Here is a 28,000-nt window from a genome sequence, read left to right as displayed (position 1 = left end):
TTAAGTTTTTGGAGTTTTTATATTTTTATCTTTTGCAAAATATCTAATATAAATATATTCTCCAACCCACAGTATAATCGATAGGAAAGTGATGATGTTGATGCACACAATTGAGATGTTGTACGATCCTGATCTGTCCCTGATGAGGCCTGAAAATATAAAATTACGTACATGGATTGAAAAATCTAAATAACTTAATTGATTTAAATATGATACTTATATGATACCTACTCCCGTGAGAAGTTCAGTGATCCACCGAAATACTATGTAGGGCCGGCCCCGTGCAGGTGAAATTGGAGCAGTTCGCTCCGGGCGCCGACTTCCCGATGAGCAAAGGCGCGGATTAAACCTAACTTTGAGGTTTTTATTAGCGCCAGGTGTCGCTTGGCTCAGGGCCGGCCATGGGCAATAATTATATTTACATTAAATTCTGCATTACTTGTTTCAGCGAAATGTCTAAAGCGGAATTTAGGAAATGGCATGAAATGGATAATGGCCTGAAAATCACCCGAATTAGACAGTTTTGTTGTTAGAAAGTATGGTGATGGGAAACCTACACATATGTTTAAAACATGGGAAGTGAATACAACATACAATGCCCCGCGGTGGGCGCCAATTAAAGCAATGCAAAATTTGTTTACATAAAACTGGGCGGGCTTCGCTATGTTTCAAATATATATTATGAAAGGCGATACAAAGTATTGAGTCATAAATACTCATCTAATGAGGGCTAGCTTTATAAAACATTAAATAATTTAGGGATGTTATATGTAACAGGATTATATGTAACTCTATATGTAGAGCGATGTTTCCTTACCTAAAATGGGCCCAATCGTCATCAAGATGATTCCATTGGTCAGCATCTGAATACCAGATGCGAAAGCCAGTCTTTCAATAGGGACGTAGTTGGGCATGACCAAGCTCATGTAAACGGACCTCATCCCCTTGGCGATTCCCAATCCGAGACCAACGCACAACATGGCGATGTAGGATTTTGCAAAGAAAATGGCTGAAAATGAATATTTGTGTCAAATAATATTACACCGTCTGTGAGAAACTAGAGCAAAACTGGCCAATCTACATCATAAAAATAACCCAAACAAAACATTTTTCTCTCGATCTGTCCATTATGATTTTGAAAGGACCAACTTTTTGAGCCAGGTCTACGCTTCGACGCATTTTTAAAATACATTAAACGTCTGGTATTAAACCCTGTAGAAATAAAAAAAAAATATTCCAGCTTCAAACTCTATTTTCTCGAAAACATTTTCTTTCTCACAGCAATAAATACACTAAAGATTAAAAATGCTTGGCTTTATTCTACGTAATGGCACTGACTTTAAAAACTTATGAACATCAAATATCATATGCACTTCTTTAGTACTTGGTGCCCTCACTTTAAAATCCAATCAGATTCCTTTGAAAAATTCAGACATATTAACTTTAAACACGTTCTAACAATAGAAACTATAAATTACAACTACTTGATGAAAGAATTAAAAAATTTAAAACTCTATAAGATAGAAGACTCGTTTCGGTCTTTTATTTTTTAAATTGTTATTGTAATTATAAACAGCCCCTGATTTATTGAGCCTAATCAGTTAATCACCTTCAACATACCAACTAGAACTACTCGATCGAAAATTAGTTTTAATTGCAACAACAACATCAGGACTGTCATTTATAAGTAACTCGCTTGTACCTAGATTACATGCAGTTGGCAATACTTTCGCAGAAATAGTACATGTGTTCAACTGTACGGAATATAGTTGCAACAAGGTTATAGTAACATACCATGTAAAAGCCCATATGGGCGTAGAATTTGTGAATAAATAAATAAAACGGAAACCCAAAATTTAAAAAAAAATTTGATTCACCAGTTCCCCGCTCCTAGTTTGTAGTAGGAGTTTCCAGACACCGTGTATTCATGCATAATTCATGCAATGTAATCATTGGTGTTTATATTTACATGTCTTTTTGCATTGTGGTTTGATGAAAAATTGGTGCATTGAACAGTGTAAAAAGTAATTTATTCAGAAACACATCATCGTTTCCGAAGCTCAATGAGTTGTTAGTTGTTAGTTAGGGCATAATTAATACATATTAAATCATTAAAATACTAAAAAACGCATTGATAAATTATTTCAATATTCACTCATTACTCTCTTTAGTCAGGGCAGGTCTGGTATTGTTTTGATGCAATATGAGTGTATAGCACACTCTATGAACTTACTGTTGAATTACTGTATTTATTGTTGAACCTTTGTTCGACTTTTGTCCGTAGAGTGAATTAAATCTGTTTTGAAATAAAATGATTTTCGTATTTGACGGTAGATGTCATGCATTATTTGTCTTATAAAACTGAACTGAGATTCTAAAATTCACTCTTTACAATAATAATAATATATTCTTGTAAATTTAACTAAAAATAAGATAAACTTAAGTTCTGTTGGATTCGGTATCTAATAAGTTGGTGATAATGAGATTCATAACATGACATTTTCACAAAAATTACTCAGCTGAAATCTTTGAAGCACGTATTGACTTAACACCTGCGACAAGATAAGAATATGTACCTAATCGACTGATTTCGTCTGTGATAAGAGGGATTTTTGTACAAATAAAAAATACCTAGAGGTATTTTAATAACAAAGAAAAATAAACATATTTCCAAACATAATAGAAAAACAACATTTCACACCAGGGGTTTAATAACTCGCCGTCAGGACCAACCCTGAGCCAAACGGCGCCTGGCACTAATAAAAACCTCGAGGGCGATGTATTAGGTGTAAAGCAGGGTACTCACCAAGAGTGTAGCACCGTGTAACGTGTAACGTAACTGATACTGTATCAATCTGCGAGTGGGTACGGCTCGTCCACGGTAACCGCGTATCCAGCTACGAGCTCCCGGATCCGCCTTTAGTGCTCGCAGTGTGATCGCAGTGAATCCACCGTCGGCGGCTCGCTGCGATCACACTGCGCTCCACCCACGAGCGGCTCGCAGTAGGCTCGCGCCTACGTACTCACTTGATACAGTATCAGTTACGTTACACGGCTAGATGAGTACCCTGCTTAAGGTATTATCAGCACCTTGGTGCCTTGGCAAGCTGGCGCCCGGGGCAGCGGACTACTCCAACTGCGCCTGCACAGGATCGGCCCTGCTCGCAGTAAGAATTTTTCGGAACCCAGAGAGCTTTGCATGATATATTTTTTTCAAAGTAATTAACGATTCACTCCAGTGAATTTTTTTTTTCAATGCATTATTTTAGTCACAAAATGACTCGTAATCAAAATGTTGATTGTTTTGTACTATGTTTTGTTACCAGGTTTGAATTGAAAGGTCTACCCAACCTTTGTTGACATCTTTCGTTCATTTCCTTCAGACTCACACTTCACTATTCTCCAAATTGAGTATCTATGTTTTACTTGGTGGGCCAGCTATAAAGCTAAAAAATTTTAATACCAATGTTTGGTTAGGTTACTCACATGTTCTTGTGCAAATCAGGAAAATCAGACTGATGATGTACATCACCCTCTCTGATTTGTGACACCTCTCGCTGATGAACGGCGAAAGAAACCTGAAGATGATGTCTGAAAAGGCAATCACAGACATCACTGCAGCTATTTGTGGCGTTGTGAAATTGAGATCATTCAATATGAATGGAGTCAGTAACGCAAAATTGATTTCTGCACAAGCTGCCAGAGAAATCCCCAACATTATGTTAACAAAGATTGGGTCCTTGAGTAAACCCAAATCAAAGAATCTAACTACTCTAGCTCCGAATGAGTCTTTTTTGTTTTCAGTCTTTTTAATCTCTTCTTGGTCTGTTAGAGAAGACTCTTTGTTGGAAAGAAGTTTTCTATTCTCTGCATTAGCCAGTCTTGCACCAATTACTTTTCTACTAACTGCGTCTCTGGACAAACTACGAGTTTTCTCATGAAATATGTCTTCCGAGCTGCCAAGATTAATTTCTGTAGCACTGGACTCAAACCATCTATGTGGTTTTTTAAGGCCATTCTCAGTGGCTGCTACATTTGTATTGGATGTCGACTTTTTTTCTATGTCTTTATTTAATCCATCCTCTCTACTGGTGTCCAAGGACTTCATGGACCTTCTCAGTTTCGAGGTATCGTCGAGATAATCATCTTCATTCTCGCTGAGGTATTCAACGGATTTCGACATGTCTTGCATTTCAACTGAAACAAGAAACATTAAAACAATTAATTATTAGTCTTCAAAAAGTAGGACATTACCATCGGCGTTATATTTACAGTTAAATTTATGTGAAATACATAAGTTGTAACTTTTAACTATAACTTGAAATCACCAATGATTCAAAAACGGGGTTGGGAGATTTATTCGAAGTTAGTTGATATGAAGTTAGGTTAAATGTAATAATTGGATTGTTTCTATTATATTTGTAAACATATTATTTTCATTAAAAAGTGAACAGTCTTTCATTAAAAAGTGAACAGTCTCGTGAAAATTGTTTATACGTTTGTAGTAATTAGGCACAAATTTTCCACGTGGTCTAAAGATTTCAATAAATTTAAATAATGTAATTATTGAAGACAATATTAGCGATTTCTAAACGAAAATCTGAAACAGAAAAATCAGAAAGGATACGGTCACATCTAGGACTCGAACCCGGGACCCTTGCCTTGCCGGGGCACGGCTCTACCACTGAGCTAATGGGACCCTATCCCCTTCGGTCAAATTTAACTGTATCATTCTTCGAATAAGAACTACCAACATTGTCTTCATTTTCACTGCACATTTTTTATTGGCAACTATCTTTATGTATGATCGCAAGATTCAACCCGAACTAAATGCAATCTAGACAGCTAGATTCAGATTTTCGTTTAAAAATCGCTAATATTGTCTTCAATAATTAAATATTACAATTTGAGGTTTTACTCAATAAACTTATTCCAAAAAATAAAAATTAAATAATGTAACTTTTCTTACTGCTTTTGGATTCTACTTCTTTTTGCTTCTCATCTCGTTCTTTCTTCCCATCTTCTTCTATGTTCTCCTCAGGTTTCATGTACCACTTGACTGGCCGAAGCAACAGAGCCGCCAGGAAGGAGTGGAGGGACAAAGCGCCAAGGACAAAAACGGCGCCCTGAGTTCCAAAGGCGCTTATGAGACCATTTATCACCTGAAAATTTTATTTCAAAAATACTGAAACATGGAATAAATTAATTCAAAGACTTTTCTTTCCTTTCATATGTAGATACTAGCACAGACCTGTGAAAAGTCACGGGAGATTATAATTGTAGGATTTGTGAAGCTGAATGTATTCATGAAATATTTACCTAAGGATCATTGTATTTCAAAAACAAATATTGTTAACTTTCTTTACAGTATTTTTTGTGACAAATTAGAGACCTCAGAAAATTACTTTTCTTATGAAGAGCGTTAGAATATGTGTCAAACAAATAAACATAACAAATACATAGTTATTAATTAATTAATTCAAATAAATAAAATAAAAATCACATCACATCACAAACAAACAAACGAAATTAGTATGTAATAGTTGATAGTTTCATAGTTTCTAATAGTCCTAAACCGTCCTATCTATGCTCAGAATGTATTCTATTTTTTGGTGTTTTGTTTTGCTGGGCAGATTTTGGCAGATATTGAAAGACTTTTGTAATTTCAAATAAGACAATTATGACAAAAGCAAATAAATTAGCAACTATAATCAAACTTCTTATAACTATAACATTAAAAAACTAACAAAACATCACGCCATTTCTTCGCAGGGGTAGGCAGAGAGGACAGACCGCTAAGCAACTCGGTCTTGGCACACACTCCTTGCCTCATTCACATTCATATTTTGACTCCTGACAAGTATCTGATTCACTTGATCGTGCCATGTCTTTGTCGGGCGTCCCCGACTTTTTCTACCACTCACATTTGCGTCGTAAATTTCCTTTCTTCGTTCATTCGCTCTATATGCCCAAGCCATCTTAGCGTCCCTTTCTTAATCTTACACATTACGCTTACATCAACCTTGCATTCTCAAACGATGACACATGTTTTACCAGACATACGCCTCAGGGATCTCATTTCTATAGCACTCGGTCTACTTTCATCCTTCCTCTGGATTATATAACATTTTTTACACAAAAACAAATTACGCATTGAAATCGCAAATGAACGTGTGCTATTAGAATTAGGCGGATTACATTATTAAATAAAACTGAGAATGTATTCCATATTAAATAATAAGTCAAATAATAGGAAAACAAATAGTTCTACTACAACAAAACTCAATATACCAAAACCATTTCTTTACTCGTCTATTAGAATTAGGCGGATTACATTATTAAATAAAACTGAGAATGTATTCCATATTAAATAATAAGTCAAATAATAGGAAAACAAATAGTTCTACTACAACAAAACTCAATATACCAAAACCATTTCTTTACTCGTCGTATCAAAAGGCTCTCCAACGCTCAATTAGACCCAAAGCTTTCTTTTCTCGTTGTATCAAAAGGCACTCCAACGCTCGATTAGACCCAAAACCTTCTTTCTCGTCGTATTTTACATTCATTTTCATTTTCTAATAGTTTATACCTTTCTAAAATTTTTTATTTTATTTTTTACAAACTCTTATTGCCTTTCAGACATTTTATAAGCACTTCATTCTTGCTTATACTACTTTATTGTAGATTATTACATATAATGTCTTACTTTGACTTAATACTATACTACAGATTGCTACTTATATTTTATTTATGTCTCTTTTTTTCATACTTTTAACCTTACTACTATTTACTGATTATACCGTTATACTTACATTTATATTGTTGCATTCCTTATGTTGCTGTACTATTCTGTAATTTAGTATGTGAATGGCACATGTTGTGCCGTATATGTGAAAAAAAAAATAAGTATCAAAAGGCTCTCCAACGCTCGATTAGACCCAAAGCTTTCTTTTCTCGTTGTATCAAAAGGCACTCCAACGCTCGATTAGACCCAAAACCTTCTTTCTCGTCGTATCAAAAGGCTCTCCAACGCTCGATTAGACCCAAAGCTTTCTTTTCTCGTTGTATCAAAAGGCACTCCAACGCTCGATTAGACCCAAAACCTTCTTTCTCGTCGTATCAAAAGGCTCTCCAACGCTCAATTAGACCCAATACCTTCTCAAGGCTCCTCGATTAGACAAAAATCCTTCTCAAGGCTCCTCAAGTGCACTCTTGAGTGAGGAATATCTCTTTGGTTGAGTGAAATAGTTATTTTTACCTGTGGCATGAAGATCGGTCCCAGACCTGTTATAGACATCCCAACTGCCATTGCTTTTCCCCGGTTTTTGCGGAAATATGAGTTAATGGCAAGTGAAAATGCTGCCATTACTAGAGCCACCCCGATTGCTAAAAAATAATAAATGATTTCATTAGCACATAAGTGAAATATTTGTATTGAAAACATAATTATGTGCTTTAAAAAGTAAAATGCATCAATCTGTTTGATAATGCCATCATAAGGCGAAACAGCTGACACGCGTAATAATAATAATAATAATAATAATAAAATAAAATAATTTAATGCACAAAATAATTTGCAAGGCAGATAGAAATATTACACCTTTAAATTTATACGATGAGAATGCCAACATTTTTATAAATCCCAACCAGGAATTATTAGATTCCTGGTCAAATAAAATTTTACACGCAAAACACTTCAATTATCTCAACCAAACGTATGTTGACAAAATTTCGTCAAACAAATGGTTGAGTATTGGAGAGTTGAGCGCAGAAATAGAAGGATTTATGCTTGCCATTCAGGATAGAGTCATTAATACTAAAAATTATAGAAAGCATATAATCAAAGATACAAATCAAATTGATGATTTGTGTAGAAAATGTTTGACTTTTCCGGAAACTATAGAACATATTATATCGGGATGTTCTATATTAGCACCGTCCGAGTATACATTTAGGCACAATCAAGTTTTAAAAATAATTCACCAAAATTTGGTAATTAAACATAACTTGATTGACTGCCGTAATGTAGTACCATATTATGAATACGAACCAAATTCATTTTTAGAAAACGAATTTTATAAAATATATTATGATAAAACTATACTAACAGACCGAGCGATTAGTCATAATAGACCCGATATAGTTTTACATGACAAAATTAAAAAAATAACTTATATCATTGATGTCGCTATTCCAAATTCCTGTAATATTCAAAAATCTGTTAGTGAAAAAATAAGAAAATACACAGATTTAGGAAATGAAATAAAAAGAATTTGGCATTCTCAGACTATAAAAATATTACCATTCGTTATTTCGGCTACTGGCATTATACCTAGCTCTCTAATTAAAAATTTAGGCGTATTAGATCTATCAAAAAAATTATATATAAAGATGCAAAAGTCGGTCATTTTGAATACATGTAGGATAACAAAAGATTTTTTAAATATTTATGTTGAGGGATCAGTAGGATTTATAGGCCCTGTTAGAAGTTCTACCGAGCCGAACCCTCTGATATGAAAATATCTGGAGACGGTGAATTATTTTCCCATTTGATCTCTGGTGATTTGACATGTTGTTCTTGTATTGTTTTGTATTTATTTTGCTTATATAATGCACTTACATAATGTTGATTGACTAGATGATCATTTGTGGAAAAGTGAGTGGAAGGGTTAAGTTTTTCCTTTGGGGAAGATTTAACCCGGACAACTAAATCGGAAGTTTAAAAAAAATAAATAACATTTATTTCAGCTGGACAGAGCGGTGTGTGCAATGCTCTGCCTGCCATAAAAGTTTACATTTAAGTTAATACATAAAAATAAAATGAATAAATAAATAAATAAAAATAATCAATTACACAGCAGAACTTGTTTATAAATGAACTTTTTTTTGGATATTGAATAATCATATTTTTGAACATATATGTTTATGAGATAAAATTAAACTTATAACAATAATAAAAATTGGCCATTTGTTGAACTGAAATAAACATTAAGGCTGGGTTGTTTCAGAGAATTCTTCAAATTTCAAAGTTCATTTTCAAGTTCTGTGAAAGTTATTTTCAGGTTCAGTTATTATTTCAGTTCTGTCTAGTAACTGGCCTATAATTATATAATAACAGAACTTGAATAGGACTTTCACGGAACCCTAAAATGAATCACGTACATAAAGCCGTGTTTTTGTAGATAGGCCCCTGTGATCCTAAACCCCCGAACTGGCCCTTGGGTAGGGGCAAAGATATTAGGGTAGGGGGGAGATAAATAATAACTGACTCCGATGTTAGATACATTTGATTATTTCTTTAAATAATATTACGTTCGTGGTACGTACATAATAAATCTTATTATCATTTTGAATCATATATACAAATTGTGTTTTGAGTGTAAACATTGTGACATAAAGAGTTACTGACCTCGTCGGTAACAAGGCTTTATCATTTTTTTAAATTTATCTCTTCTATGTTCAATATTTCTGTAAAGGATAGAAATAAAACAAACAGTTGTTTTTTCTTAAATTACAAAGTAATATCTTGGGCACAACGATGAAATTTATTCGATGAGCATAATAATAATTTATTTATTTATTTCACGCCTATTAAGGCTTTTACATACATATATATAAAAAATATTTACGATTTTATACATGAAAATAGTGTAGGCGACTATTTAAAACAATTGCAGAAAAATAACTATAAAGTCAAAATATCACTGACTTGATATACTCAGCATGCAGGCACAAAACATAAAAAATCCATTTCTGTTTCATTTGACAAAATTAGTCAAATCAAATTAAATACCTTTATTAAAATATTCTACTATTTGATGAAAAAAACGTCAAAAGGGTATGCTTATATATTGAAATTGATGTACTAAATATATCAACAACATCATAGTATTTGTTTCCTAGCTGTTGAATCCGTCGCATAGGAGTGTGATATTGGGACGTTGACATAGAATTGCTACAATAATAATATGGTAGGTACTGTCTTGTAACCGAACTGCTTGGAGTATGAAAAGAGATTACATATAAGAAATTAGGGGTATCAAACATTGAATTAATGATTTTATACAAACAGGTTGAATCGGAAATAATTCTGCGATCAGATAATTTTATTAAATTTAATGAACAAAGTACGTTATCGTAATTTAGGTTCTCTCTAGGAATGCCCATTTTGAAATTTACATATCTTAAAAATTGATTTCGGATTCTTTCAATCGCATGTGAATGAACCTCATAATTTGGGGACCAAACCGTGGAATTGTATTCTACATGACTCCTTACTAGTGACATATATAATGTTTTTACAGTATTTACATTATTGAAATCACTAGATACCCTTAAAATAAATCCCAACATTTTCAAAGCTTTATTAGTTATTATTTCAATATGCTTATCACAAGTAACAATCATTATAAGCTTATTAATTTTCTGGGTTAGATTGACACAATGCTTTTATTTGTTGTCGTATTGGGAGACTTTTCTAAACTTCTTCTGGCCCTTAGAACTTCAGCAACAGGATTACAACAATCGATGGGGGCCTTACAATGTATGTTTCCCCCATTCCATAATACAAACATAGTGACACATTCGGGATCATTTACATTCAGTTCATTGGTTCATTTTGCTCTTACATTCGTCATCGACAAAGTATCGACCCGTGACACTGCCCAATACCGAGCACTGATAATGAAAAATGAGAATGATTCAAATCATCAAACAGTGCATATGCGTCATGTGCGATGAAAATCAAGTCACGTATTCTACCTTAGCCTGCGGTATTTTTTTATTGATACATTAGAATATTTTTTTTATTAAATATGATTTGGTAATGTCAGCCTCCCTTTACCCGTTCTGAGGCTCGCATTTTATGTGACAAATTATGTAGGTAAATAAAAATGTACTTTATTTAAATTATGTTTATAAAACGTTAATTTAAATGAAATATTAAGAAATAAAAATGTATATGTGATGAACGGTTGTGTATAATATGTGTACTATGTAAGTATATTTTTATTCTTTTAAGATTCATTTATTTTGTAGAACATAATTATTTGTCAAATTTTTGAGATTAAACGTGTTCGTATTTGAACGAATCTTTGAAATTAAAAATATTATTAAATAAAACACACAACTTAATGTCAAAAAAATTTCCAGATCCAAAAAGAAATATTGTGTTGAATGTCGAAAAATATTGCAGCATGTTATCCAAAATATAGTATAAATATGGCTCCACATCCAGAATGTCACAATGTAACGAAGTTATGTAATATTGTTCAAACATATTATTATTTCTAAATTAAATTTGCAAATCTAAATATCAGACCTACACTCTCTTCAAATTGGTCAAACATTCAAATTACAAAGTGCCGCCCCACAACACCTCTGCCATATTCATGGGGTGAGGTTTTTCCAGGTCTTGACAGCTTTTCTGCCTACCACCTGCGTGGGGGCCGGATTGGGAGAGGCCGGTTGAAAGAGATCCTTTTACCCTGTACACTATCGACCCATCGCATCTCCTTGCACAGCAGTGGGAGGGATGAATTCATATGTCCGTTATTCCTGGACACCCCCCACTGAACTCGACTGACCCTCAGATTTCTGAGCACCCCGCTTATCGTTTTCCTTCCCAGAATTTCCTCTCATTCGTTTCCTTAAAAATAACATCCATCAAAGTCCGTAAAGATTACTCCTGCGTGGAGTTCATTTTTTTAAAATGTTATTAAACAAGCCCAAAAACCTGTACACAGACGATTATTCCATCATGTAAAAAAAAACGAATCCAGTACTGGCAAAAAAAATACTCACATGTCATCAAGCTGTATGTGATGAGAAAATGGGTAAATGACTGAGCTTTTGCAGTCAGCATGATTCCACCGGTTATGAGGAGAGCCCCGACTATAGCAACCTTCCTATAGCCGAAACTCCTTAGCAGTGGTCCATTGAAGAGTGACAGGACCATGCCAAAAGCGTGGTTCACGTTGATGATGATGGAGGCGTGTGTTGCAGAGATGCCCAGGTTGGAGAACGTCTCTTGGAAGATTAGGCCGAAGCCTGTTATAAGAGGTAGGACTATTATCTGAAAGCAGTGAAGAGATGAATATTAAGAAAACACCATAATCAGAAGTACATGTTAATCAGAAAGACAGAACTAACCTATGTATACGAGGTAGGACAAACAATGTGGCGAAGATGATACCAGAAAATTCAGACATATCAGAAGGTGAGGACAAGACAGGAGAAGAGAATATCATCCAATAATAAATGTAAGAAAATACACGCCAGTCTCAAAGAAAGGAAAACCTCAGTAATTACTTCAAAAAAATAGAAGGTAAAGCAGCGACTGAAGCCGAAGCCAATAAAAAAATACTAACATGCATAGCGCCATTTTTTTGTAAAATATTATTTGAAGAGTGGTTTACAGTCAGAAAATAGTAAAAACTTTACCTTCATCATGCCATTCTAAAAGAGAAGTTTAAAAACTTCTCTTTGTTTTTGTTTTTCTTAATAATAATGAATGTTTTATTATCTTCCTTTTTTGTAGAGATAATCTTCACTGGGATCTCCCGCGCGAAGGAAATAGTTTACATGTTACAATTTAATTATATGAATAATATGAAGTTACTGAAAGAATTACAAAATACATTATGTGGTGTTTTTTAGTCCGTTTTTAGGCCTTGCGCGCACCACGATTTTCTGTACCACGATAATTTTGTCGCAGAAATGCAACGTATGAGTTAGTAAGTATGTGCGCGCATATACGACAAATAAATAGTTGCGATTTTAAAATTGTGATTTGTCACATTTTTCCGCGACAGCGCGCGACGCGATTGTCGCAAAATAAAATTATAGCATTTGAAGTTATATGGACACGCGCGCACTGCGATTTAAAATCGCTACCTGACAACCTTTCTTCAGCTGAGATTGCATTCCGCCATCTAGTATTATTGTATGCAATTTGAGGTCCAACAATTCTTAATAGTTTGTCAAATGTCTGAACCGTCATTCTATAATAGCCAAAGAATTTTTTTGGATATTGTCGAAGATCATTGTATTTCAGATAAAAGAAACCTTTATCATATCTTTCTGCTGTAAAAGGATGAGTCCAGTATTTATGTGTTATTTTATTCCTCCTCTTCCGAAGAAGTAAAACAATACAAGTAATTTGTACGAAATCCATGTTGAGAATTAACAATTCATCGCAATTTTTCATCGCGATGCGCGCAGTATTATTTTTGCGATTTCTTATAGCACGATTTTAAAATAGTGTCGCAAAAAATACAATCGTGGTGCGCGCTAGGCCTTAGTGGTTTCCGATTCAGTCTGTATTTGGTATCAGAATGTTTTCTATTTCTGATCTCACAGTGTTTTGTATCCAGCTTTTTACTTGAGTTTTAAATGTAATAATGTGGTTGCGATTTTCGTATGAGAGTGGGATTTTGTCGTTGTTTAAGTTATAATTCTCAACGAGTTTACGATATGGGAATGGACCAGTTTCTTACAGCTAACCCATTCCACTTACATCATACTAGGCTTTGTGAAACAAACTAAAATGAGTATTTACAGAAAGTTCTCGCGGGCGGTGAAAAGGTAAGTTGTGTGGGGTTTGCGATCAATTAAAACAAATAAAATGACCCAGAAAAGTTGAATGAGTGGGAACACAGTCAATCTCTAAAAGTGAGAATAGAGAGAGACTAAAGTAGACTTGTTGGCTAAATGTGCGACCTGGACAAGATAAACTACCATGAAAACCTAATTAAAATACCTTGAATATCAGTAAGAGTAAGTGTAAGTAAGTCCTCGAAGTACGAGTAAGTAAGAAGAAGGGACAATGAAGAAAAATCTGGAAGTCTTCATTGCTATGAAGATCGGGAAAAAATAATGATTATGAACTAATACAGAAATTAATGGTAGACGTAGACAAAGAATGTTCTCACTGAATAAGCTAGGAGAATGGTATCTACCGATTCTACTTCTTAGGTTAAAGCCACCATACCTAAACGGAAGGTAGAAGAAGAATGTCCTGAATGAATAAGCTGGGAGAATGGTATCTACCGATTCTACTTCTTAGGTTAAAGCCACCATACCTAAACAGATGGTAGAAGAAGAATATCCTGACTGGAGAAGCTATAAGAATGGTATCTATTGATTCTACTTAATAGGTTAAAGAAACCATACTAAACATATGGATACTATATACTAAGAAATCCGAGAATAATAATATTGATTGATCAAAATCATAAACATTGGAAAACTAGAAAAAAATAGAGACGTTCAAAAGTACTAAAGAACAAAAATAAATTTAGGTTAGCCTGACGGTTTTTTCAGTAAAAAAACACTCATGTCCATTGTGCTGAAACTTCTATTCAGTTTGTACATGGCGTAAGAAAGTATATAGCATAAATTAAAAATAATGTCACAGTTTTCACAGTCCTCCTCATTAGGGTTTCCTGTTCTGAGGCCGCATGTAGTTTTATTTCAATATTTGGTTGTATTTAGTCTTTAGTTGTCTTTACGTTGCCTTCATAATGTTTGGAAGTTGAACATCACTCTATTCAATCAGCCATATTTTTATTTTAGTTATAAATAAATTAATTTTGGTTATTTTTTTAATGATTTGGTAGAGCATTATACATATATTATTTCAAGGCATGAAATTTATTGTTTCTCAGTTCAAGAGATGTATTAAAACTGGAAATACCCAGTACATTTTGGCTTATTGCCCTGGCTGAGTATTTACGTTAGGCAGTTGAGTATTCGGGTTGTTTTAAGTTTAAATAAACATTTTTTTTTTAAATTTTTGCACACTGTAAATATGATTTTTTTTATATTGTGTCCTTAGAAGTTCCTCCTTTTGATACTACGGTAAACAACTAACCTGATATTTAATTAATATTTAATTTATCCATCTACACAATTCCCACGAAAACGATATCCCAGAATTGAACTGAGGAAGCCATGTGTTGGTTGGGACACCAGACAGAATCATAAAAATATGTAAACAAATATTACGTAATAATTCGTTCACTGTTTCATGTGAAGGCGTCAAATAGTTTCGACTTAGACATCACCGGTTTTCGTTTTAAAATTTTACTTTCGGTAAACAAAAAACACAAGAAAAAATTGTTTGTCGTGAAGATTAAAATGAAGAAGTTAAAATTACTGTTTTTGATTGTAAGTGAAGGTTGGAAATAATTGGTGATATTTTTTATTTATTAATTAACTATGCTAACTGAGTTTGTATCTTCTAAAATAGTTCTTCGAAAATGATCTCCAACAAATAAAAATACGCAGAAAAATTAAAACATCTTTCAAAATCAATGGTTACTTCATCAGGTTACAAACGTACACTTAACAAAAAACATAAATTATACTGATAAAGAAACCATTGCTTTCAAAAAAAGCTTTACTAGCTGTACCCCGCCACACGTTGCTGTTTCTCAGTCCGTCTATGCAGAGATATATATATATATATATATATATATATATATATATATATATAGACGGACATATATATATATATATATATATCGGCATAGATATATATATATATATTTATTTTTTTTATTAGTAAAAAAAAGATACACGATTTACATAATATAACAATTACATAATATAATTACACAGTATAGTACAGTTATTAATTACATAATATTAGTATTTGATGTACCCCCATAAATAAGCAGGGCTTGTGTGTATGGGGGTGTTGTTATATTGGTTTATATTTGATATGATTCAGTTCAACTGTTCGGAATACTTTTTAAGGTGGCTTTTGAATTCGTTTATATTTGCATTCATGTTTCTAATTTTTTCTGGTAATGAGTTAAAAAATTTAACTCCATATATATAGAAACAATAGCGCGTGTTACTTTTACGTCCAAGAGATGGCGCTGTTTTTTTAAAAAAAGCATGTTTATTCAACAGATTGCGCTGTTTAAAAAAAAACACGTTTTACTAATTAACAAATTATTTCAATCAAATTTGTGTGTTTTCAAATAATAATACGTTACATGAATAACCGGTCTACATTTTTTTTTAATTTTTCATTCCTTTATTAGGTTCACAAATGAAATGTAAACAATCCGGGGAAGTTTTCATGTCTCAGAAATGATATAATATATTTAAGGTTATCTCCAACTATGTACACTATTTAATTAAGGTTAACCACACTAACGCCTATTGTTGATTTAATTTATATTGCCTGATAAAAAACACTTGAATAATGCTATTGTCGATAAGTAGTAAATAAACTAAAAGATAATGTTAATTAGATGGAAAAATATAGATTTCAGACGGCCTCCGTGGTAGAGAGGTGAGGCTCTCTACTCCACCTTCCTCTTTCACATCTCCATCCCCTCCTCCCTACTTTCAGCCTCACAACATACCCCAATTGGGGATGCCATAGTCTTACTGGCTCCAGACGATTGGGAGCAGTTGGGACTCTCGTGAGGTTTTACATAAAAATAAAAATAAATTAGTCTGTTTTTGCTCCTACGTAAAAACTAGAGATTCAACGATTAGTGATTTGGCCGAATGCCGAATGCCGAATACCGAATATTACTGCTACTCGTCATATGCCGGGACCGCATATGTGAGTGCCTTACATTATCTACGAATTAAAAAAAAAAAAAATTATTTGCGATTTTGACCCTTATGTATAAGGAATTTGTGTGAAGAACAAGGTCACAATCGCTTGGGCTATTCTCGTTCTTTACGCAGCTTATACCGGAATGACTTCTAGCTTTTCAGATTTTTTACAAAGAATTTTTCTGTGGAATGCCAACGAAATATTTGTCGCGTTTTTAGTGTCAAAGCGTCTTCTTTCATTATTTTTGATATAAATTGATTGTGGAAATAATAGATTTGAGGTATCATCAGAAAGATAGTTTTATCTACATTATTTTGATGTAATTTATAATATTTCACCCAAGAAAAGTGATGAAAATTAACTTCGTAAGAAATGTCAAAATTTTTACGTCATGATGAATATTTTTAGCATTATTTATTTACAGGTTTCTTGTACAAAATAATATTATTAGTAACAACAGTTGTATAAACTACCGAAATCTGGAAGAATTGTTATCATATACTTATTTAATGCGACACAAAAAAAATTAAGTGGACACTTGACGTTTGATTTTGGAATTAAATTGAGCTTGGAATATGCAAACTGAAAGGACGAAGAAAAGTGCAATTGCAAATATTTAAATTTGATTTTTATTTGAAAAGGTCGTAAGTCGGTAACTAATGGTCTGCAAACGCAAAACAATATCCAACCCTAATAAAGTTTACTAAAATGTATCTTTTGTCACCTTGCAGTGGCGTCTATAGTGAAATATTATTTGCGGAAGCTGGCTTAGTCTACGAAGAAAAACGCATTCGTCTGTCACTGGCAAACGCAGAATAAAAAGTTTTTATTCACCGCAATTTGCGTCTGATTGGTTTTAAATATTAAATAACGTAATACTCTCTTAATAAATAGACAATTCTTGATTGAAAAATGCGTTTTCATTTTCATTATTATGTATCGGTATTCATCCGAATATAGCCGAATACCGAATAGTGGCCGAATATTCGTTGCAGCTCCAGTAAAAACCAAACTAGTAATAGTTAAGTGGTTAGAACATGTTTAAGTAAGGAGATGAGGCAGAGGAAGATGGGAAAATACCTGGCTATTCAGATCTGGTCACCAAACACGGCTATATCATTTCAGGCAACATGCTTAGTACTCTTTCACTAGGGCGATATAGAGAGTCTGTAATACTGCTACTCGAAACGAAAGGTACCGAAAATAAGCTGTTATACCCATTATAGTTTATGGAATAATTTAACTACGCGACGCGATTTAACTCATAGTCTTGTAAAGTAGGATAAAAAATAATCCTACTTCGGGCACGGGCACACAAGGAAAAAATCGTTCTGAAGTGCCACAGCGCAGAAATAAATAAAAGATTCACAGAAGTGAAAGAAAACAGAATACCTTTTAAAAACAGTATTTTAAACACGACTAATTTGTCATTTCAAATTCGATTCTGGCCATTGATGTATTGTATTATTTTGATGAGACATGAAGCGAAAAAATGGGTACCGCTTTTTTACCTCCTACTGACTTCTAACTCTCCCAACGCTCTAAAACTAAAACTACCGAATCCGGTCCACGCGCACCATTTATCGCGTTCTAATAGTGGAACACGTTTCGACGAGATATTAGTACGCAGTAACGCCTCTAATTGTAGCTCTATGATTCTGGCGTAATTTTGGCCAAATGCCGAAGGGCTTTCGAGACTAATGCTCCGTTCAGATAGAGCGATTTTAGTTGAACGACAAAAATGGAACAGATATCTTTTAGACGTTTCAATTTAACTCGAATCGATATTGTTAATCAAGATGGCTTCAAGTGAAGTTATCGCTGCCGTCGTCCCTACGATTTCGGACCTTTTACGGAATGAACTTTAAAATGTGAAAAAGCGCAAAAAACTAGAAAATGGATTATAGGGAGAGAGATGGCGTTATAAGATACCGAAGTCTATCGCAGTCATTTGCGAATTTCTAAAGAACAATTTGATGTAATGTTGTCTAATATTCAAGAAAAAATCCAAAAACAGGACACAGTTATTCAAGCGACTGTCCCGGCAAAAACTAAGTTACAAATTACGCTAAGATACCTGGCAAGGGGGGATTCCTTTTCAAGTCTAGCTTACCTATATACAGAGTTCCAAAAAATACGATATCATTGTTCATAAAAGAAGTGTTCGTTGCAATAGTTGATGTCCTAAAATTTGTTACTAAGGTAAAAAAATAATAATTTTTTGAAACATTCAGAGACGTGTTATTTAATAATAATAACTACCAAGTTACAGTAGCATTTCAAAAATAGTATTATTAATTGCAGTATCACGGGCATTATTATTTTTGTAAACTTCTTGCTTCTGATCCCAAAGACAGGGATGTCCGACCACTTAATATATTATTTCATTGAAGTAGATGCCATGATGGTAGGTAAAAGGTACGCATAAATAAACCACTCACTATGAACGTCTTACGTCTTACGTCTACTTTCGACCGCAGGGAACTAAAAATCTTAAGCGACTTGAAACTTTGTTCACACGTTTCGATTCGGCAAGAAAATCGAGCGATCATTCACACATGAACAATAAAAGTAGACGGGCTTTCAACTTTCGTGGCTCAACTAAAAACTTGATCAGCTCTGTTGAAAGGCTGGGCACACTTGTCGATTAGCTTTGATTAAGTGTCACTCAACACAGACTTGATTAACTGAAATCGCCATGTGTGAACGGGGTGATAGACGGGTCAATGGAAGGACTTTTTTAGTCCCGGTCGCTGGAACAACCTTTGTGTAATTTATTTAAATAAATTCATCTCCCACATTACCGCTCTATTTACTAAAGTACGACAGAACGACCTTACATGATAAAGTGTTTTTCACTTCCACCTTATTTCGCATGATATTGTTTGCAACGGGACAAAGCAAATCTAAATAAAGAAAATCTTATTGTTTCGCGGAAGACAGTAAATGGGGATTGCATGATAACTGGTTCACACTAGATAGGCGTATGTAATATTAAATACATTGTGCAATAAGTACCCGAATAAGGAGGCCAGGACGAATGTCGCAATTCTAAAGGTAGCCTGTATTACAAAATCGGGACTCGAATTTATTTGTTTTTAAAGTAGAAACCGAGATACAGACATAATTACCAAAACAATATACAACAAAATACATTGACTGGAGAAATTCAGTATTACAAAATTTTAAAAATCTCTTAAAATTAATCAAAATCCGGTCAAAAACGAGATTGTAGGCACTTAACGAATGCATTGATAGGTTTCCATATAAACTTTTGGTAGAATATGAATGTATTATCTCGATTTCGGAACACGTTAATCCTAATATTTTCGCATTTCGTCACTATATACTAATCAATTAATCAACACGATGTAATAGGAATTTACTAAAAGTTCATCAGGAAACGGCCTGCAATCCTGTTTGTAACCGGATTACCAATAATTTGAGGAGATTTTTTAATAAATGCTGGCAGCAGATAAATAAACATTGAAAAAGAACTTAGAAAAATTTAAAATTTAAAAGGAGAAAAATAATTTTTTTATACCTTATAGAGTTGTAGCCGACAACTCTACCAACGTCGCCAAATGCCGATCGGGTGGGACCGACATTTATTTCGCATATTAACTGCTCTAATGTCTTCAAAGACATGCGTATTAATCCACGTGTGTGTACTTGATTGCCACCAAACGTTGATAGAATGCATTATCGTCGCCAATAAATCGGATGTCGGGAACTTGGTTAATAATTTGCAAACTAACTATCACGCCGTTTTCCGCAGGGGCAGGCAGAGAGGACGAACTTCCAAACAACTAGGTCTTGGCACACACTTATTGCCTCATTCACATTCATACATCGTATTTCCACTTCCAAGATTTGCATTCATTGATTGCCGAAAACGAAAATTAAATGCAAATAGATGTATTTAAAAATACATATTAGGTAGGCGACACATTACGCTATACGTATCAATGGCCGATTGTATGGCGAGCGATATGCTGAAATAGGCCAAGCCACGAAAATATAACGCGTTTATAGCGTGCTCTGTCACAGGCTTTATTGTCTGAAAAAAGTAGCAGCAGATAAATAATATTCCTTTACAAATATTTATTGGAAAAATTAAATGCAGTTTTTTAATGTCTCATACCACTGAGTAAGTAATGGTGTCAGTGTATTGAGGGGGGTGAGGTACCGCAACACTGTCCCAACTGCTCCCAACCGTCTGGAGCCAGTGACACTCTGGCATTCCCCATCAGGTAGTGCTGTGTAGTATGTACCTCATACAAGAATCACTACTGAGTAAGTAATGGTGTCAGTGTATTGAAGGGGGTGAGGTACCGCAACACTGTCCCAACTGCTCCCAACCGTCTGGAGCCAGTGACACTATGCCATTCCCAATCAGGTAGTGCTGTGTAGTGTGTACCTCATACAAGATGCACTACTGAGTAAGTAATGGTGTCAGTGTATTGAGGGGGGTGAGGTACCGCAACACTGTCCCAACTGCTCCCAACCGTCTGGAGCCAGTGACACTATGGCATTCCCAATCAGGTAGTGTTGTGTAGTGTGTACCTCATACAAGATGCACTACTGAGTAAGTAATGGTGTCAGTGTATTGAGGGGGGTGAGGTACCGCAACACTGTCCCAACTGCTCCCAACCGTCTGGAGCCAGTGACACTATGGCATTCCCAATCAGGTAGTGTTGTGTAGTGTGTACCTCATGCAAGATGCACTACTGAGTAAGTAATGGTGTCAGTGTATTGAGGGGGGTGAGGTACCGCAACACTGTCCCAACTGATCCCAACCGTCTGGAGCCAGTGACACTATGGCATTCCCAATCAGGTAGTGTTGTGTAGTGTGTACCTCATACAAGATGCACTACTGAGTAAGTAATGGTGTCAGTGTATTGAGGGGGGTGAGGTACCGCAACACTGTCCCAACTGCTCCCAACCGTCTGGAGCCAGTGACACTATGGCATTCCCATTCAGGTAGTGTTGTGTAGTGTGTACCTCATACAAGATGCACTACTGAGTAAGTAATGGTGTCAGTGTATTGAGGGGGGTGAGGTACCGCAACACTGTCCCAACTGCTCCCAACCGTCTGGAGCCAGTGACACTATGGCATTCCCAATCAGGTAGTGTTGTGTAGTGTGTACCTCATGCAAGATGCACTACTGAGTAAGTAATGGTGTCAGTGTATTGAGGGGGGTGAGGTACCGCAACACTGTCCCAACTGATCCCAACCGTCTGGAGCCAGTGACACTATGGCATTCCCAATCAGGTAGTGTTGTGTAGTGTATACCTCATACAAGATGCACTACTGAGTAAGTAATGGTGTCAGTGTATTGAGGGGGGTGAGGTACCGCAACACTGTCCCAACTGCTCCCAACCGTCTGGAGCCAGTGACACTATGGCATTCCCAATCAGGTAGTGTTGTGTAGTGTGTACCTCATGCAAGATGCACTACTGAGTAAGTAATGGTGTCAGTGTATTGAGGGGGGTGAGGTACCGCAACACTGTCCCAACTGCTCCCAACCGTCTGGAGCCAGTGACACTATGGCATTCCCATTCAGGTAGTGTTGTGTAGTGTGTACCTCATGCAAGATGCACTACTGAGTAAGTAATGGTGTTAGTGTATTGAGGGGGGTGAGGTACCGCAACACTGTCCCAACTGATCCCAACCGTCTGGAGCCAGTGACACTATGGCATTCCCAATCAGGTAGTGTTGTGTAGTGTGTACCTCATGCAAGATGCACTACTGAGTAAGTAATGGTGTCAGTGTATTGAGGGGGGTGAGGTACCGCAACACTGTCCCAATTGATCCCAACCGTCTGGAGCCAGTGACACTATGGCATTCCCAATCAGGTAGTGTTGTGTAGTGTGTACCCCATACAAGATGCACTACTGAGTAAGTAATGGTGTCAGTGTATTGAGGGGGGTGAGGTACCGCAACACTATCCCAACTGCTCCCAACCGTCTGGAGCCAGTGACACTATGGCATTCCCAATCAGGTAGTGTTGTGTAGTGTGTACCTCATGCAAGATGCACTACTGAGTAAGTAATGGTGTCAGTGTATTGAGGGGGGTGAGGTACCGCAACACTGTCCCAACTGATCCCAACCGTCTGGAGCCAGTGACACTATGGCATTCCCAATCAGGTAGTGTTGTGTAGTGTGTACCTCATGCAAGATGCACTACTGAGTAAGTAATGGTGTCAGTGTATTGAGGGGGGTGAGGTACCGCAACACTGTCCCAACTGCTCCCAACCGTCTGGAGCCAGTGACACTATGGCATTCCCATTCAGGTAGTGTTGTGTAGTGTGTACCTCATGCAAGATGCACTACTGAGTAAGTAATGGTGTTAGTGTATTGAGGGGGGTGAGGTACCGCAACACTGTCCCAACTGATCCCAACCGTCTGGAGCCAGTGACACTATGGCATTCCCAATCAGGTAGTGTTGTGTAGTGTGTACCTCATGCAAGATGCACTACTGAGTAAGTAATGGTGTCAGTGTATTGAGGGGGGTGAGGTACCGCAACACTGTCCCAATTGATCCCAACCGTCTGGAGCCAGTGACACTATGGCATTCCCAATCAGGTAGTGTTGTGTAGTGTGTACCCCATACAAGATGCACTACTGAGTAAGTAATGGTGTCAGTGTATTGAGGGGGGTGAGGTACCGCAACACTATCCCAACTGCTCCCAACCGTCTGGAGCCAGTGACACTATGGCATTCCCAATCAGGTAGTGTTGTGTAGTGTGTACCTCATGCAAGATGCACTACTGAGTAAGTAATGGTGTCAGTGTATTGAGGGGGGTGAGGTACCGCAACACTGTCCCAACTGATCCCAACCGTCTGGAGCCAGTGACACTATGGCATTCCCAATCAGGTAGTGTTGTGTAGTGTGTACCTCATGCAAGATGCACTACTGAGTAAGTAATGGTGTCAGTGTATTGAGGGGGGTGAGGTACCGCAACACTGTCCCAACTGATCCCAACCGTCTGGAGCCAGTGACACTATGGCATTCCCAATCAGGTAGTGTTGTGTAGTGTGTACCTCATGCAAGATGCACTACTGAGTAAGTAATGGTGTCAGTGTATTGAGGGGGGTGAGGTACCGCAACACTGTCCCAACTGATCCCAACCGTCTGGAGCCAGTGACACTATGGCATTCCCAATCAGGTAGTGTTGTGTAGTGTGTACCTCATGCAAGATGCACTACTGAGTAAGTAATGGTGTCAGTGTATTGAGGGGGGTGAGGTACCGCAACACTGTCCCAACTGATCCCAACCGTCTGGAGCCAGTGACACTATGGCATTCCCAATCAGGTAGTGTTGTGTAGTGTGTACCTCATACAAGTCCCAAATAAACACGTAAAATTTCCCGCCACCTCACAAAATATATTTGTCCCAACTATTTTTCTTTGTATTACTTCAAAGGGTTTTGTCTTGATACAAATGTGTTGAAGCGATGTAGTGGAGGGGTGTTTGTGTATTGCACACATTGCCACCCCCCACCCCCAGGATACGAAAATATACTTTGGCTGTACAAGATTTTAACCCCTTTGTGGCTCGTCCACAGCTCACACCTCACCTTATTTGAGTTACGGCACCTCAACAACTCATTTGAGTATTTAAGTACCTCATTCATTACAGTCCAGGAGAAGACGGTGTACACGAGTAAGATAAACCGTCTCAAACTCCATTTTATTTTTGGTGACCATCATATCGATCATCAGTGACATTTTGACAGTTGAACGGTTCCCGTTAAATCCTGATTTTCGGCGCGTTACAAATTTTGATAATATTAAGATTAGCCATCAAGCATGCCTTTCATTAGTTTTTACTGTAGGGATGATGCCGATTTAAAAATGTAATAATAATATTAATAAAAAGATTTGTAAAATGTCGTTTTAGAGAAAGATCACCTCGTAAGTCAGTCAAGATCAGTCAATCGGTTTAATTGTTGACAGATGAATCACCTAAATGCGTTTAAGATTGACGATTGATTTTATTCATTAATTTCATTCATTTAACATATATATCCAGCTAACAATAAAACACCCTAATATAATAGAACTTCCTTCTTCTTCTGGCGTTAGTAAGATTAGATTGTTAATATTAATTTTAGTTGTAAGTTGCTAAATATGTAAATACTCGTATATATATGTCGTTAAGATAGTAGTTATAGGCCTTAGTCGTAAGTCACTAGATATAAGTCTTAGAGATAAGTCAGTAGTTCTAGTATTAACTATTTAAGAAATATATTTGTACAGCGCCCTTGAGGTGATTTCTCACGAAAACGGCGCTATATAAATTAGCCAAATATTATTATTATTATTATAAGGGCGCTGTACAAATATATATCTAATATATTTCTACAGTATTGTATCTTATTACTAACTATTGCCTAAATAAACTATTATAATTTATCAACAGATTGCATCCACCGGTTCCTCGATTACTAATACAAAACTGTAAGTACAATGCATTTTACCTATTTTTAATTACTTATATTATGTACTGGGTATCGATTCTCCAATCCAGGCCGCTCGCAATCGCCGTCGAAAGTACATACATTAGTCGACAGTCTTATTCTTGAGTCTCGTTGAAGGTACACACTTACATACGCCAAACGTCAAAAGTCATTCCACTCGTCATTGTTCGAGTGGAATGACTTCGTCGATAATCGAGGCCCAGACAGATAATATACAGGACCATACTTGGCTAAACTATAAAGAAGTAAAACACATATTACTCGGAGAATGTGAATATATCTGAAGAATTGTCCAGGTTCTTCAATTGTGCTTCATTTATATGTATACCCGCAGAATATTGTAGGTTCACCTAACGGTATCAATAGTTTTAATTATTCTCTTAACTACCGGTTTGGTTAACAATACCTTATGCAAAATAGTTAGAAAGTAGTTATTCAGCTGCATAAATAATTTGTAACCGTACCTGTTCCCAGTGTCAACCAAATGCTTGGATTATTATTTAACGTAAACTGTGTTACCTACGCCCTAATGACAATGAAGGTATTCATAGTGTGACATCGAAAACAACTTATGTTTTACTGAAGGTGGAACTTATGATAGATATTATTTGGTGTTCGTTCGGGAAGTCAATATACGAGTATCGTTCGCAATGACTGATTATACTTATGTATTTAGTTTGATATTTTATTTAGGAGTTACGTTAACTAAGATTAGTATTTAACTACCTATATAGTTTTTCGGATTGCTTTTTATTGTAACGCCAAACAAGTAACCCAGTGAAAAAAGTTTAAAACCCAGATAGGTACCTACATTCGATTCATTCACTGAATAGAAAACTCTTTATTCTATGAAATGTTTTTAAAAAGTAATCTGGCTTCCAAAAACCTGTTGTGTTGTCGAGGTTGTAAATGTTTACTAGAATTATTTACTCTTTAAAAAAGTTGTTTTTTCTCAAATTCAATGTCTCAATAATATAATACCTGCAAAGAATTTTTTTATATATCTAAGTAAGAATCCATACAAAACAGTTCGGAAGAGAAATGGTTCCAATACTCAGTGTACAAATTCCTGTTATTTCTGACACAAATGCAACAATGATAATAATTCCAAACAGTGACAGAACAAAGACATCATGCATCACCAACATTACTAACAAAAGCAAGCGAGACCATCTAAATTTAGATAGAAAAATGAATCGCAGCGTGAAGAGTAGTCACAGCAAAACAGATGTTATACCTGCTATTCATATGTCTATGCTGCTAATACATTTACATGAAGGTAAGGTTTTTTCTGGGCTCTTTCTTTCTGACCCTTAACTGGCAGGGGGTTGAAGCTAATATACTAAAATAACTAAAGTTATTTCGTTTGCGATTGTTTATTCGAGGCTTTTTAGGACATTCATTTGGTCATTGAGATCAATTTGTTGATTTCTTAGGGAGCTTTTCAATTAATTAATAAAGCAGAGGGGAAGTCAAAAATGCGTGGGCATTGCTTTGCAAAGGCTCCCGAATTACTGAGAAAGGGGAAATAATGTCAGGGGAAAAGGAGAAATCTTATAAATAAATAAAAATTCTAAAAAAACACTGTTTAGTACACAATCCCACGCTGCAGGACGTAGACAATGATGATTCAGGTATAATATCGAACTATCCCGCAAAGACACCACCTGTCGCAAGACAAATCCACCCCAGCAGGGAAGGGGTGATTTACAACTGTCTGCCTACCTCGTTTTTTAGTTGAATCAGTATTTTCAAGGCGTTGGGTCCCTAAAATGTATTTACAGTACAGAGTATCTGACATCATCCACTGGCTTTGTTGTTTTTAATGAAGACGAAAACGAATAATATTGTTTAATGTGTTCAATACAAAGAAAGCATTTCATATGTTCCAGTTTAAGAAAATTCCTAAATATTTAAATCACTCCATATCTGAACTGATAGTTGATAAGATAAGTAAAGATTACAGATAATAATTATGATAAGTATTATTATTACTCACGTTATTAAGGGCATATGCAAAGGTTACAGTCCAGCCCCATCCTCCATCAGGCGGGACCATCTCTTGTTTATCCTTTTTTATTCTATCCATTTTGGCCTAGTAAAATAATAATACCGCTAACTACATAAAATTCACAGCCGAAATTATTAAATTCAAATCACTTATAGGTTTAACACTCTTTGATAAGGCATTATCTGTACTGTACAAATCATCACACACTTCGTTATCACTGAAATTTTAATTTGGTAGTAACCACTGGTTTAGGAATGACGGTTATATAATAATAACATGGAATGATTACTATTAACACATTTAAAAATTATTGTCACTACTATTTATTGTATTGTTATTGTTTTCGTCGTTGTTTCTAATATCGCAAGAGTCGACGCACTGTCGCTGTCACAGCTAGCGACTTGTCACTGGTATTTCTGTCACTGCTCGTTCTTTGAATGCTGTTTACTAAATACACAATACTAGTTTTTCTTCCAACACGTGGTCGAGTAGAATAATAAGGTATTTATAGTCGATTCCCGTAGGCGCTCTAGAGGTCAATCACACCGCACAGAGGTACCACAGCAGAAGTAGGCAAAGAATAAATTATTTAGTACACATAGTTGTAAAGTTTACGAGCAACATAGACATCTCTCGTAGCGTCTTTCAACGCGTGCGTTCGGCAACCGAGGCCCTGAATGAATGCAATGCAACAATGTAGCACGTAACAGCTGCCCTGCTGCCGTCTATTGTGTATATTGGAATGGTGAGAATTTGGAATTGGGGAGGTAGGTACACTATTAATCGTTGTTTGAAAATAGGTATATTTAATATCTTGTCTAACATTCTGTTATCAATGACGGCTGATAAGGAGACGTCTAATGATTCGTCGTTAAAAAAATATAACATCATCTGTTACATTAGTACAATACAGATTC

The 28,000-nt window shown here is 35.8% G+C and overlaps 1 protein-coding gene across 1 annotated transcript; it reads right to left on the bottom strand.

Moving 5' to 3' along the window:
* On the bottom strand, positions 1-27,747 carry LOC149423955 (uncharacterized). Its single transcript, XM_089631936.1, has 7 exons — positions 27,072-27,747; positions 11,806-12,076; positions 7,262-7,389; positions 4,970-5,162; positions 3,487-4,197; positions 818-1,009; positions 1-149 (listed from the first exon to the last, which is right to left on the bottom strand). Exons 1-7 carry the CDS (start codon positions 27,159-27,161, stop codon positions 1-3), a joined length of 1,734 nt encoding a protein of 577 aa, XP_089488062.1. The 5' UTR covers positions 27,162-27,747.
* Between the last annotated feature and the right edge of the window lie 253 nt (positions 27,748-28,000).

The sequence above is a fragment of the Hesperophylax consimilis genome, chromosome 5 (assembly GCF_061612785.1).
Source record: "Hesperophylax consimilis isolate HC1 chromosome 5, BYU_Hcon_1.0, whole genome shotgun sequence".
Lineage (NCBI taxonomy): Eukaryota > Metazoa > Arthropoda > Insecta > Trichoptera > Limnephilidae > Hesperophylax > Hesperophylax consimilis.
This window is presented reverse-complemented; position numbering and strand designations above follow the sequence as displayed.